The 13663-nt window shown below is 43.4% G+C and overlaps 2 protein-coding genes across 3 annotated transcripts in view; one reads left to right on the forward strand and one right to left on the reverse strand.

Annotated features, from left to right (window-relative positions):
• Positions 1-13663, reverse strand: part of GRM5 (glutamate metabotropic receptor 5) — a 452493-nt gene that overhangs the window by 413671 nt on the left and 25159 nt on the right. The window lies entirely within an intron of this gene.
• TYR (tyrosinase) overlaps positions 1-13663 on the forward strand; it is a 71925-nt gene that overhangs the window by 29887 nt on the left and 28375 nt on the right. Inside the window, exon 3 of the mRNA XM_039502084.1 lies at positions 2933-3080. Coding sequence (XP_039358018.1) covers positions 2933-3080 — 148 coding nt within the window. The remainder of the gene's footprint in view (positions 1-2932; positions 3081-13663) is intronic.

Raw genomic sequence — 13663 nt, forward strand, 5'->3', positions numbered from 1 at the left:
AGGGACTATTCCTTCTATTAGAAGCACTGCATTTGCACCTAGAGGCCTCAGATGAGAATAAGGCCCCATTTATACCAGGCACTGTGCATTCACATAGTAAGAAACAGTCCTTGACCGCAAAAAGATCTTATTATCTAAACAGACAAGGCGCAGACAGATGGGGTGAAGTGGCCACACAAAAAGATCAATTCCAAAGCTGAGAGTAGAATCCAGGTCTCCAAAATCCCCATTTAGGGCCCTATACACTAGATTAGTGTTTTGCAGACTTTTTGATTCCAGAAACCAGCTTGCTGCCTTCCTAACCTGTGTCAGGAAGTTCTCAGGGACCGACAGCAGTCCATGGACCAGTCGTTGAGAAACACTGCGCTAAACCACTCTGCTTCTCCCATGACTTTACTGCTTCGTGATATACTAAAATACTCTCCCAGGTGACTCATGAGATATTATGATTTATGCTGTCCTCAAAGAATGCAAGGCACTTTCCAGACAAACAAAGAGACAAGGTTTCTGCCTTACTACATTTACTATCTTTATAAACAATGTAAAATGTATGGACGGGGATGAGATGTGACAATAAAGTGATGGAGCGCTGAAGTTTAGCGCTGAAGGCATCTTGTTGGTTCCACTATTTTTGTTACGTTTTTATTTTTAAAAGATTTTCTGTCTGTTCTGATATACTTCAGTGTCAGGGAGGCCTAGAATGTGTGTGTGTTCTGGGAGAGTGCTTTAAGGAACGATTCAGAAGAGAGAGTAGACGCATAGTAGGCTAGGTTAAAGAAACACCATGTTTAACACCAACCTCAGTAATACCCCACTACAGCATCAGTGGGTAGGTAGGGTTGCCAGGCATCCGGTTTTCGACTGGAATGCCTGGCCGAAAACAGACCCTGGCGGCTGCAGTCAGTGCCACTGACCGGACTGTTAAAAGTCTGGTTGGCAGCGCAGCTAGGCTAAAACAGCCTCCCTGCCTGCCCTGGCTCTGCGCACTCCTCAGAAATGGCCAGCATGTCCGGCCCCTAGGCACAGGGGTGATCAGGGAAGTTCTGCGTGCTGTCCTTGCCCCCAGCGCCGGCTCCGCAGCTCCCATTGGGGGAGGCACATGCAGGCATGGGTAGCACACGCTGCTCAGAGCCGCCTGGCCTAAGGGCTGGACATGGCAGCTGCTTCTGGGAGCAGTGTGGAGCAAGGGCAGGCAGGGAGCCTGCCTTAACCCTGCTGCACCACCAACCGGGAACTGTCTGAGGTAAGCGCTGCCAACACCCCGAACCTCCTGCCCCAGGTTGGAACCCTGCCATACCCTAAGTCCCTCCCAGACCCTGCACATCCACCCGCACCCCAACCCCCTGCCCGAGGTAGAAACCTCCTCCTACACTCTAACTCCCTCGCAGACCCCACATCCTCTCCTCCACTCCAACCCCCTTCCCCAGCCCTGAGCTCCCTCCTGCACCCCAACCCCCGCCCCAGCCCAGTGAAAGTGAGTGAGGGTGGGGGAGAGCGAGCCAGGGGGGCTGAACTGGGGTGGGGGGTGCAGAAGAGGGGTGGGGAAGGGGGCCGGGCAAGGATGTTTGGGTTTGTGCAATTAGAAAGTCCTCCAACCTTATGGGTAGGACAGGACCCAGGAGGACCTATACAGATTATCCTAACCCTGACACCATAAGGTATGTCTACACTGCAGTTAAAAAGCTGTGACTGGCATGTACTAGCTGACTCGGGCTCGCCGGGCTTGAGCTAAGGGGCTCTTTAACTGTGGTTTAAATGCCTGGGCTCGGGCTGGAACCTGGGCTTCAGGACCCTGTGAGGTGGAAGGGTCCCAGAGCTCTGGCTGCAGCCCAAGCCCGAATGTCTACACCACAATCAAACAGCCCCTTAGCCTGAGCCCCACAAGACCAAGTCAGCTGGTATGGGCCAGTCATGGGATTTTAATTGCAGTGTAAACATAGCCATGGAGACTCCCAGAAAGAGACAATACAGTGCCGTATTGACACTCTGATGGATCTCCTGCTGGCTAGGGATCACCTGTGCTAGCAGAAAGCTAGGCCAGGGCTCATAGAGTTTAAGGCCAGAAGGGACCACCAGGGGCTACCAGGACCAGAACCAATATGGGGACACTTGGCCCCTAGAGTAGGGGCCGGGTGTCACATATTCTCCAGTGTCTGCTGGGTTTGGGGATGGGCCTTTAAAAGTCCAATCCTCAGGGCAATCCTCAAAGAGACTTCTTTCCCCAGAGCCCTGTCCTGTACATTTGATTATGGAAGGGGATGACATTGCCAATTTGTTCCATCCTTTTACTATTACTATTTTTGCAGTGCGGTGGTTCCTAAGGGCCCCAGTCAGGGGAAAGTGCTCAGCGCTGTATACACATAATAAAACTATGACCCCTGCTCCAAAGAGCTTGCAGTCTAAGTGTATCACAAAACACAACAGCTTATGGACTAGTAATTGCCAGGGTCAATCTCCTTTCATTTACTTTTCTCAAACTTTTACTGCTTCACCAGTTATCTGTGATTTGTCAGAGATACAGTAAGTCAGTTAAATAATTCCCTTAGTAGGTTTGGGCCCAAATAAATTTCATATTCATATGAATAAAGTTACTCACATGCATAAATATTTGCAAGATTGGGCTCTTAGAATGCTTTTTTAATAGCCAGAAATATTGGACAAAGAATTAAAAATATAAATCAATTAAGTAGTTCATGTAGTGGCATGTTGCTTTAGTTTTATGGCAGTAGTTTTAATTTAGTTTCTTCTAATGTCATCTCTGATGTGCTTTCCAAGTATACTAGTGTTCTTTCTTTAAACATTTATCTTAGTATTGTACTAAAGAGCTGAACATAAATGAAATCTAATTAGTAGGTACTTTGAGCTTCTGTCTTTGTGAAAGAATAATTAACCACATCTTCATATCAGTGTATGATTTCCTCTTCACATATAGGCTTTGCCAATCCACAGACTGGAATAGCGAACATGTCTCAAAGCAGTTTACATAATGCACTTCACATCTACATGAATGGCTCAATGTCCCAGGTACAAGGATCTGCTAATGATCCTATCTTTATCCTTCACCATGCCTTCGTTGACAGGTGAGTTTGACTCTTCCTCATAAAACTGATCTGTTTTGTGTATTTAAAATGTGCTTTTTACCTTAGTATCAAACTTCAGATAATTTAGATGCTATTAAACTTACAATATTTTCAGACATACATAACTGAGCTCTTCATTAATTTAGTCTAATTGACAGCAATCATGTTGTAATTTTCATACTTGTATGAATGTTCACCGTATTAAAAGAGTGTTGAAAAACTAGACAAATGTATTAATAATAATTCAACAAAGAATCCTGTGGCACCTTATAGACTAACAGACGTTTTGCAGCATGAGCTTTCGTGGGTGAATACCCACTTCTTCGGATGCAAGTGAATAATAATTCAGTGATTTTGTGGTGAATAGAAACTTATTCAGTGTCAAGGACTCTGAGTTAAAAATGTGATTGACTTTAACATTGCTATGATCAGATGGAATTCCTCTCAATTCCAAATATTAATTTTGTTTGAATCAATCATTCACAAGAAAAAAAATATCGATTGTTCATAAACAAAAATGCAAAATTCCAATTTTTCAGTGTGACACACACAACTGTGAACGCCTTCAGCTGGAACAGAAAGGAGCTGTAGTTGTACAGGCAAAAAGAACATCAAACTGAAGGAAGCCAGGTTCGTTAGAAACAGGAAAAGAACCTCAGTTCTGCAAACAATGGACAAAATTGCTAAGAGAAGGATTATTTTCCTTCTTTGACAATGTTACTGGCCTAGTGGATGGAGGGAAGCTGTTGACAATGTATCTTGATTTTAGTAAGGCTTTTGACAAAGCACCACGACAGTCTCATAAGCAAACTAGGGAAATACGGTCTAGATGAAATTATTGTAAGGTGGGTGCACAACTGGTTGAAAGACTGTTCTCAAAGAGTAGTTATCAATGGTTTGCTGTCAAACTGATGAAATTCAACCAGATGAAATTCAATAAAAGGAAATGCAAAGTGCTACACTTAGGAAAGAAAAATCAAATGCACACACACAATATAACTGGCTAGATGGTAGCACTGCAGAAAAAGATCTGGGGATTACAATGGATCACAGACTATATAAGAGCCAACATGTGATGTGCAGGCCTGTGAGTTCCCAGCCATCAGATGCTGGCTGCCACCTGAACTCTTCTGAAATCCCAAGGGCCAAGGAGCTAGCAGGATGACAGACTCAGCCAAGGCACCATGCACAAAAGCGCTGATTGGAGGATTCACCAGCTCCACCAATTAGTCCAGCCATGCTAATTAAGCCAGAAGGAAGCACAGGAAGTTGTCTGAGTAACTAGGTGATTTACCACAGCAGCAGCAGCCCCTGCTCATGCCTGCATTCTATGCCCAATCCTGCTCCTGATTTCTGCTCCACTCCTGGCCCTGCCTTCTCTCCTAGTTCCCACCATGCTCCTGCTCCATGCCTGATCCTTGCCTCGCTTCCTGGCTCTAATCCCCAGCTCTGACTTCTGACACCAACTCTGGCTTGATCCTTGGCTCTGGTAATCAGCAGTTGACTCAGTTGCTGACTCTCAACTCAGTTCCCTGACATGGACACCTGCTCTGCTCACTACACTTGACTCCTGCTCTGACCAGTAGGCTAGACCACCTATGTCCTGGTCCCTAACATGCAGTTGCAAAAAAGGCTAATATCATTCTGTATTAACAAGGGTATTGTATTTAAGATGCAGGAGGTAATTGTTCTGCTCTACTCAGCACTCAGATGGAGTATTGTGTCCAGTTTTGGGCATCACATTTTAAGAAGAATGTGGACAAATTGGAGAATGTCCAGAGGACACCAATAAACATGAGAACAGGTTTAGAAATCATGACCCTATGAGGAAAGGTTAAAAAAACTGGGCAAGTTTAGTCTGAGGGAAAAAAAGACTGAGCAGGGACCTGATAGTTCTCAAATACGTTAAGGACTGTTATGAAGAGGACAGTGCTCAATGGTTTTTCATGTTCCCTGAAGGTAGGACAAGAAGAATCTGCTTACTTCACAGGATGGAGATTTAGGTTAGATATTAGGAAAAACTTTCTAACTAGTTATGGTCTGAAATAGGCTTTCAAGAGAGGTTATAGAATCCCTGTTATGGGAGGTTTTTAAAAACAGATTAGACCAGGGATTGGCAACCTCTGGCACACGACTTGCCAGGGTAAGCCCCCTGGCGGGCTGGGCCAGTTTGTTTACCTGTTGCATCCGCAGGTTCGGCTGATCATGGCTCCCACTGGCCACGGTTTGCCACTCCAAGCCAATGGGTGTGGCAGTAAACGGCAGCCAGCACATCCCTCATCCTGCGCCACTTCCCGCAGTCCCCACTGGCTTGGGATGGTGAACCATGGCCAGTGGGTGACGCGATCTGCCGAACCTGCAGACGCAGCAGGTAAACAAACAGGCCCGGCCTGCCAGGGTGCTCACCCTGGCAAGCCGCGTGCCAAAGGTTGCTGATCCCTGGGTTAGACAAACACTTGTCAGGGATGGTTTTACTTGATCCTGCCTCAGTGCAAAGTAAAAGGACTTGATGACTTCTCAAGGTCCCCTCCTGCCCTACACTTCTATGATTTCTGTGACTTTCCAAGATTTGAAGCTGAAATAAAAAATGTAAAATGTTTTGTTTGCCAAAATAAAAAAAAAATCTATATATCATCTTTACAAATGAATAGCAATACTATAGTACATATATATCAGTATATAGATATATAGATATATATCTCTACAAATATGTGTACTATAGTATTGCTATTCATTTGTAAAGATCAGAAAGCAAGCAGGAAAGAAACATGGACAGTTAATCAAAAGACAACTGCAAAATCATAAATATCTGATGAGCAATGCTTTTAAAATAGGTTGAAATTTACCAGATTCTTATCAGCTATGTGGCTGCCCACATGGTTCTGAATAGCAGCAATGGAAAATGGCAAGATTCTGGTCAGATCTCCTTCTGCTGTACTTGTAGAAGCTCTGAGCAGCAGCAGAGACACTGGAATAGTCTGTCTGCAGACTTGGGAAGGCAGCAGAGGGCTCCTCTGCTGATGTAAATTAAAATAGCTTCATGGACATCAATGGAACCAGGCCAGATTTACACCAGCTGAAGATCTGGCCCTAGAAATATAATTTTCTTCTTTTAAAATGAATTTTGCAAAAGTTGATGTCACTCCTCCACAGAAAAATTCCTGCTCATAAGGGTGAGTGGTTTTCTCAAGCCCTGCCCTCTTCCATACATCACTCTGCTCAGTAAATCAATCAGCTAGCTGGGCTGGAAGAGGTGAAACTATAGAGCTGGGAGCCACCTGTATACTAAAGACACTTGTGACAAAGCCAGGCCCGACAGCTGCAAGATGGTGTGGGAAGGCAGATATGTTAGCCCTAGAATGTTAAAGGCCCTTTTCCCTATAAGCTGAGAAGGGGTCAATTAGGAACACCTGGATCCAGTTAAGGGCTGCCTGAGACCTTTAAAAACCAGGAGAGAGAGACGATTTGCTACCAGGCTAGTGGCAGCAGGGAAGTAAGCTTCTCTGGGGGGGAGGCTACGGCTTCTTCCCATAGGGAAAGCAGACAAACCTGAGTGCCTGCTAGGGAACGGACTGATGCTCTGTAGTCTGCCCCAGGGTAATACCCAGCCCCAGCGAGGAGGCAGGGGAAGGTATCACCCTTTGGTTTTGTGTTTATGGGACTATTCCCCTTTTGTTTGGTGGAGGATCATCCTGTAGGCCTGCCCTGGGGCCTACCCAGGGAATACAGCCAAAGGAGCACAGAAAGGGAGAGGATAAATGCTGCCCAGAGTGGGCTGGGGTTAATTTATGCCAGGCCCGCCATCACCAGAGGGGGAAGTGCTTGGTTTGGAAAGATGAGGGAGATGCCTTCCACACACTGCAACCCATATTTCCTCACTGAGGATCCTAACTGCCCCAGGACAGATTGAACAGGATGGTTGAAATGAGACCACAACCCTCAGAGCAGACGACCAGTGACCAGTCTTTCAATAATTTCAGAATTTATTATATACCTAGAGCCACAGAGTCCTCCCAGGTGGAATTCACCCCCACACAGTGGGACCAGAACAAGATCTATGCATCACTTCAGTCCCACTGAAATCAAGGCTTAAGAACATAAGAACGGCTGTACCAGGTCAGAGCAAAGGTCCATCTAGCCCAGTATCTGTCTACCGACAGTGGCCAATGCCAGGTGCCCCAGAGGGAGTGAACCTAACAGGCAATGATCAAGTGATCTCTCTCCTGCCATCCATCTCCATCCTCTGACGAACAGAGGCTAGGGACACCATTCTTACCCATCCTAGCTAATAGCCATTTATGGACTTAGCCACCATGAATTTATCCAGTCCCCTTTTAAACATTGTTATAGTCCTAGCCTTCACAACCTCCTCAGGTAAGGAGTTCCACAAGTTGATGTGCGCTGCATGAAGAAGAACTTCCTTTTATTTGTTTTAAACCTGCTGCCTATTAATTTCATTTGGTGACCCCTAGTTCTTGTATTATGGGAATAAGTAAATAACTTTTCCTTATCCACTTTCTCCACATCACTCATGATTTTATATACCTCTATCATATCCCCCCTTAGTCTCCTCTTTTCCAAGCTGAAGAGTCCTAGCCTCTTTAATCTTTCCTCGTATGGGACCCTCTCTAAACCCCTAATCATTTTAGTTGCCCTTTTCTGAACCTTTTCTAGTGCTAGAATATCTTTTTGAGGTGAGGAGATCACATCTGTACACAGTATTCGAGATGTGGGCATACCATGGATTTATATAAGGGCAATAATATATTCTCAGTCTTATTCTCTATCCCCTTTTTAATGATTCCTAACATCCTGTTTGCTTTTTTGACCGCCTCTGCACACTGTGTGGACATCTTCAGAGAACTATCCACGATGACTCCAAGATCTTTTTCCTGACTTGTAGCTAAATTATCCCCCATCACGTTGCATGTATAGTTGGGGTTATTTTTTCCAATGTGCATTACTTTACATTTATCCACATTAAATTTCATTTGCCATTTTGTTGCCCAATCACTTAGTTTTGTGAGAGGTTTACATGTTGCATAGGCCCGCATGCTGAATTTCACTCCTAGTTATTAAGAGCACTTTCAAAAACTGTAATCATTATCAATTTTCTAAGATAAACTTTGCAAAGAAAACATTCTGGGATCCTATTGGTATTGACAAAGTAAATCACTGCACACAACTGTGAAGACAATGCAAAAGCTATGGTGCAACCTGTCTGTGGCAGAATAAATGTTACCACCACTTGCAGCTAATGGTAATAATGCTGCCTTTTGCATAAGTGACAAAAATACATTAGCATGATTAGGGTTACTTAGCAGCCTTATCCATGACAGATGAATCATACTTTTAGTTGTAATTAATAAGTAGGTGACAGATAGGTAAGTACAGTACATTTAATAGACTATTTGGAAAGGAACAGTTTAAGGGCTGTGGAGGATTCCTTTTCTGAGAGGCAGGTGGGCATACAAAGAATAGTGTAGAAAGAGAGAACAATAATCACTGCAGCAGTGGGAAAAGTTTTGTCTCAAGCTCAACTTTTATGCTTCAGTCAGAATGCATTAGAACTCCGATTGTAGTTAGTGTTGGATCTGTGGGTTTCTATTTCTAACCCTCTCTGCCTAAAGACTTCAATAGGCATTCCCTACCTGCTGGAGTACTTAGTAAACATTAGGAGACCTGTGAGGTGATGGCCTATCGAAGGGAGAATTAAAAAACAAAAAGCCTATAGTGAAAGTAGGTAGATACAGACAGTGATACCAACCACTGCTGTCAACCTTCAGACCCTCGTAGAGGCAGAGAACTGTGCTATATCTAACTTTTTTCCAGAGAGGAGGAATGGTCCAGAGCATTGGGTGGTAGCCTTGGTGATAGCCTCAGGAGATTCAAGTCTAATTCCCCACTCCACCAGATTCCCTGTGTGAACTTGGACAAGTGATTCAGGTGCCCAATTTGGATCAATGGAAGTTAGGTGTCTGCATAACTCTGAGGATCTGCATCTTATGTCTCTCTGTCTAACAGGGTTATTGTGTGGACAGATACATTAACGATGATGAAGTGTTCAACTATTATGGTTATGGGGGCCATAGAAGTAAGGCAATAGATGGATTTTAATTGGTTTTACATAGAAGCACATGATGCACAGCAGGATACGCATGCTTGCTCTGCTCCAGCACAAGTGTAGAGTGGAGTCCACCAACAAGTGCAAGCAAAGCACTAGGCATCATCAAACATGTATAATCTACTGCGAACCGTTGCACCAGCCAGGGTGACCATGGTTGATGGTACTCCGCTAGGGACTGTCTAGTGAAGTACCCAGATCTGGCTCAGTCCTGTGATTCCACAAATCTCTGGTGTGGCCCTGCAGATGGCATCAGGTAGTGTCATGACATGCATCCCTTCATGTGTTGATAAAGTTTGACAGCACAATATGCTAGGGTGACTTTGTCCATCCTGGTGACATAGTCAAAGAGCAATGCCACTTTTGAAAATAATGAGCAGTTGAGGAAGGCCAGACCTCTGTGAGATTGTGACATTTCAATCAAAGCCAAACCACTTTATTTTCAGGATTTGCTGCTGGCTAGACACTCCAAGTCCCCTTGTAAGAGAGGATCTAGGTTTCTGACTCATATAACAATACAGATTTGATAGATCCTGAACTTTGTCTCAGTGCAAAGATGTTTTTGCACCCATAGGTGAGATATGGACTTCACAAAGGAGGTGGTGAGACCCATTAATCAAAGAACATCCAGTTTGCTGAAACCATTTGAACTCTGCTTGTAGCCTAGGTAGATTAATTCATGAACTCTGTCCATGGTGCTTGACTACACCTGCATTGGGGGGGTTCTGGTGGCCCAGCTCTAATGTTCTGGACCTCAGTCTTCTGCCATGAGATATTCAACCCCAAGTGTGGGTGGGATCTTGGGAGGCAGGGCTGAAATTCTCTGACAAGCACTACGGATGCTCTTCCATACTGAGTGATAGTGGGTCTCCTAGTCACACTCTCCCCTACCTGCAAGTGTGCAGGGTATAAAAAGGGGAAGGGCAGCAGATTTAGGTGGAAAAATGATGTGTCTGAGATGAGCCTTATGCTAATGAGATACTTAGCAATACAGTCCCTTCTTCAGTCCCACCTATACAGCTAGACTGGAGTAACTTGGTGCCCACACAGCAGCTCTGTCGTCAATGCAGGATCGGGTTCTTCATCTATTATTTGCTCGTTAGTTGGTAACTAAGGACCAAACCCAGAATCTAATTTTTAAAAGCAGGTGATCTGCATGAACTTACTATAAGGTGTTTGTACAACTGGTTGAAAAACTGTACTTAGAGAGTAGTTATTAATGGTTCACAGTCAAGTTGGAAGGGCATGTTGAGTGCGGTTTCAGAGCAATCTGTCCTGGGCCTGGTTCTATTCAATATATTCATAAATGATTTTGATAATGGCATAGAGAGTACACTTATAAAGTCTGAAGATGATACCAAGCTAGAAGGGGTTGCAAGTGCTTTGGAGGACAGGAATCGAATTCATAATGATCTTGACAAACTGGAGAAATGGTTTCAAATAACAGAATGAAATTCAATAAGGCCTAATGCAAAGTACTCCACTTAAGAAGGAATAATCAATTCCACAAATACAAAATGGGAAATGACTGCCTAGGAAAGAGTTCTGCAGAAAAGGATCTGAGGGTGGATCACAAACTACACTCTTAGTTGATCCCTACGCACTACTAGCTGATCCCTAGGCATGTTTACATAATAAACGTGATTCATAACAATTATTAATTGTTATTATGTGGATGATTCAAACAAAGCATCCAGTGTTAGAAATGGAGTTTCAGAATTGGTCTCAGGCCACAGGATTTTGTTGCTGACCCCTAACTAGTGGCATAAGTCATAAGCACAAAGAAAGCCTGAACATAACTCATCAGGGCTTTCATCCTTTCTTGAAATGGCTGGACTCAAAGGATGGACCTCATTTGGAGAAGCTGTCACGTGATATTCATGGATAATGAACAGAAGGCACTGGAACTTCTTGTGCACAACTAGGACTGATCAAAATGCCACATTTTGCTTTTGGGGTTTTTTTTCCTCCTGACAGAAAATAGTTTTTTGACAAAACAAATTTTCATCAACAAATTTCCATTTTTTTCAAAACCTTTCAGGTTTTTGTTAAAAAACTGAAGATTCCAAACCCCCAGACTTTCAATTTATTGGTAGCCAAAAACCTCAAATTTCTGGGTTTGGGTTTTCAACAGCCTCCTTCCCCCTCCCCCAAAAATTCAATGACACCCCAAAAAATTACTGATGACTCCTAAAAAGGGGGGTTATTTGAAATTTTTCACCATAAAAAATATCATTGCTTGACCAGCCCTACCCACAACTCTCTTGGATTTGTTTGTCAGCCTATTTACAGCACTGTTGGATTGGATAGACCTATTCAACCAAGCCATCATTAGTAGCACCCAAGTCTCACAAATAATAGAATTTAGTACAGGCAAATTAAACTGAGGTCCTAGTAATTGGATACATTTTTGGATTTCACTCAGCTCAATGATGGCCTCAGAGCCTAACTGGAACATTACTGACTTTGAAGTTTCACGGCACAATAAACATGTAGGCATCCACATTTTGACATTGCTGTTGACTGTATGATGATCTTTTTGCTAGCTGCTATCTAGGGCTAGATTCTTGCTTTAGGAGGCAGCATTACACAGTGATGTGTGTCCACATGCGTATGTGTGATCATTCTACCGTCTAAGGATGTACAATTAAGCATACTACCACCCAAAGGGTGCTAGAGAGGGAGACACTGTAAGTGGAGGCCACTGATATTCTTCCGAATAGGTACAGTTGGCACTCCCCTAGCTATCATCCTCTGAGCCCAATGAGAACTCCACTATTCTGCCTGGTCAAGGCTTTACAGCAATGCCAGCTGTCCTATTCCTCTTCCCCCTGCCCCAGGTGCTCTCACAGCCCACCCCGGATGGCTGCCGAACTGGCAGGCTGGAGCTATGTGTCTCGGTGCAATCTCGTTCTAGTACTGTGATCTTCAGCTTCTTTTTATTATTTGTATTAAAATAACATTTAGAGGCCTCAGTTAAATTGGTGCCTTGTTGTACAAGGCACTTTATATAGTCAAAATATTCTGTGCAGATATTTTTTCCTGCCAAAACACAACATTTTTTTGAGAATTTTTTTCTGGAAAAATGTCCATTCCAACAAAAAAAAATTCAATTTTCCACACAGGAAATGTCAAAATAAAAGCTTTCATTTCTAATCAACATTTTGAAATGCAATGCTTTTTTTCATTTCATCTTAAAATATCATTTTGGGGTTTTTTTTAAACCACAAAATGGCAGGAAAATGTTTTCTTATTTTGAAATGCTGGTACAAAAAATGATCTATTTTATTCAAACTAATTCAAAATAGTGTACAGAAAAAAACAGTAATTTTTCAGCTGAAAAATTACTATCAGATTTTTCATTTGAAATTTCTTATGAGAAACATTTCAGGTTTCCAACTTGTTCTAAAACACAAAGTGAGCTAGAGTCCCTGCCCTTGAGAGACTATAATCAAAATAGAAAAAAGAAACCGAGTGGGGAGAAAGATAGTATTATCCCCTGTCTGCTAATGGAGACTTCAGGCAGAGAGAGAGAGAGAGAGATTAAGTGAATTGTCCAGGGTTGCACAGGAAGCGTGTAGCAGAGCTGGCAATTGAATCAGGATCACCTGAGTCCAGTACCTTAACCACAGTGGTTAAACAGGGATTGTATGACATTAGTACATGGATTAACTGGTTAATATTTATAAAGCACTGCAAAGATTAAAAGCACTGAGTAAATGCTAAGTTTTATTGCATTTTTCACTCAATAGGGGCTCAGGGAGTCTCATGTTGCTTTGTCAGATATATTGGCAAAAAATGATGACATGTGACAAATCATATTCTCTGGAACTGCATGAACTGTGGCTTGGAGTCATATTAGTTCTACTAGACAAAGGAAGTTCAAGAGGCAGCCATTAATAATGCACCACCATCCACAGTCACAGTAAACCCATAACATGTCAAGGATTTGTCAACTCATGGTCCTGATCTGTCTGTGTCTGGGAGGGTTAGCACTAGTCTGTTCCCAGCTCATTCAGAAGAAAAGTCTCTCCCTGACATGCACCCAGCAGAAGGGCCAGGCACAATTAAAGTCTTTGCACTCAGGGACAGCAAGGACTACACAGGACTACTCTGAGTGCTAGACTCTGCAATGCTTTCAAGAGTGGTACAAGAACTGCCTCTGGGGCTGCTCTGTGCTGCTCCCAGCGCAGGGCTGTGATGTTCTGCAACAATATAGCCCCTAGTGTTTCCAAGTGCTGGTTCATTCCATAACAGTTTTCAGTATGATAATGATACACAGTATCATCATGCTGGGAGTTGGGTAAAATCTCTCTGAAGCTGATGAATGTAAAAGCTGCCCTTCATTCAGTATAAATGTAAGAAGTTAAGCCCTGTTTGGAGTGAGATAGCTCAAATCATAGGAGCCACAACCCAAAACATGTGTCATATGTAAGGTCTATCAGAAACTGAGCTCTGT

This window comes from Mauremys reevesii, linkage group 1 (genome assembly GCF_016161935.1).
Source record: "Mauremys reevesii isolate NIE-2019 linkage group 1, ASM1616193v1, whole genome shotgun sequence".
In the NCBI taxonomy this organism is placed as follows: domain Eukaryota; kingdom Metazoa; phylum Chordata; order Testudines; family Geoemydidae; genus Mauremys; species Mauremys reevesii.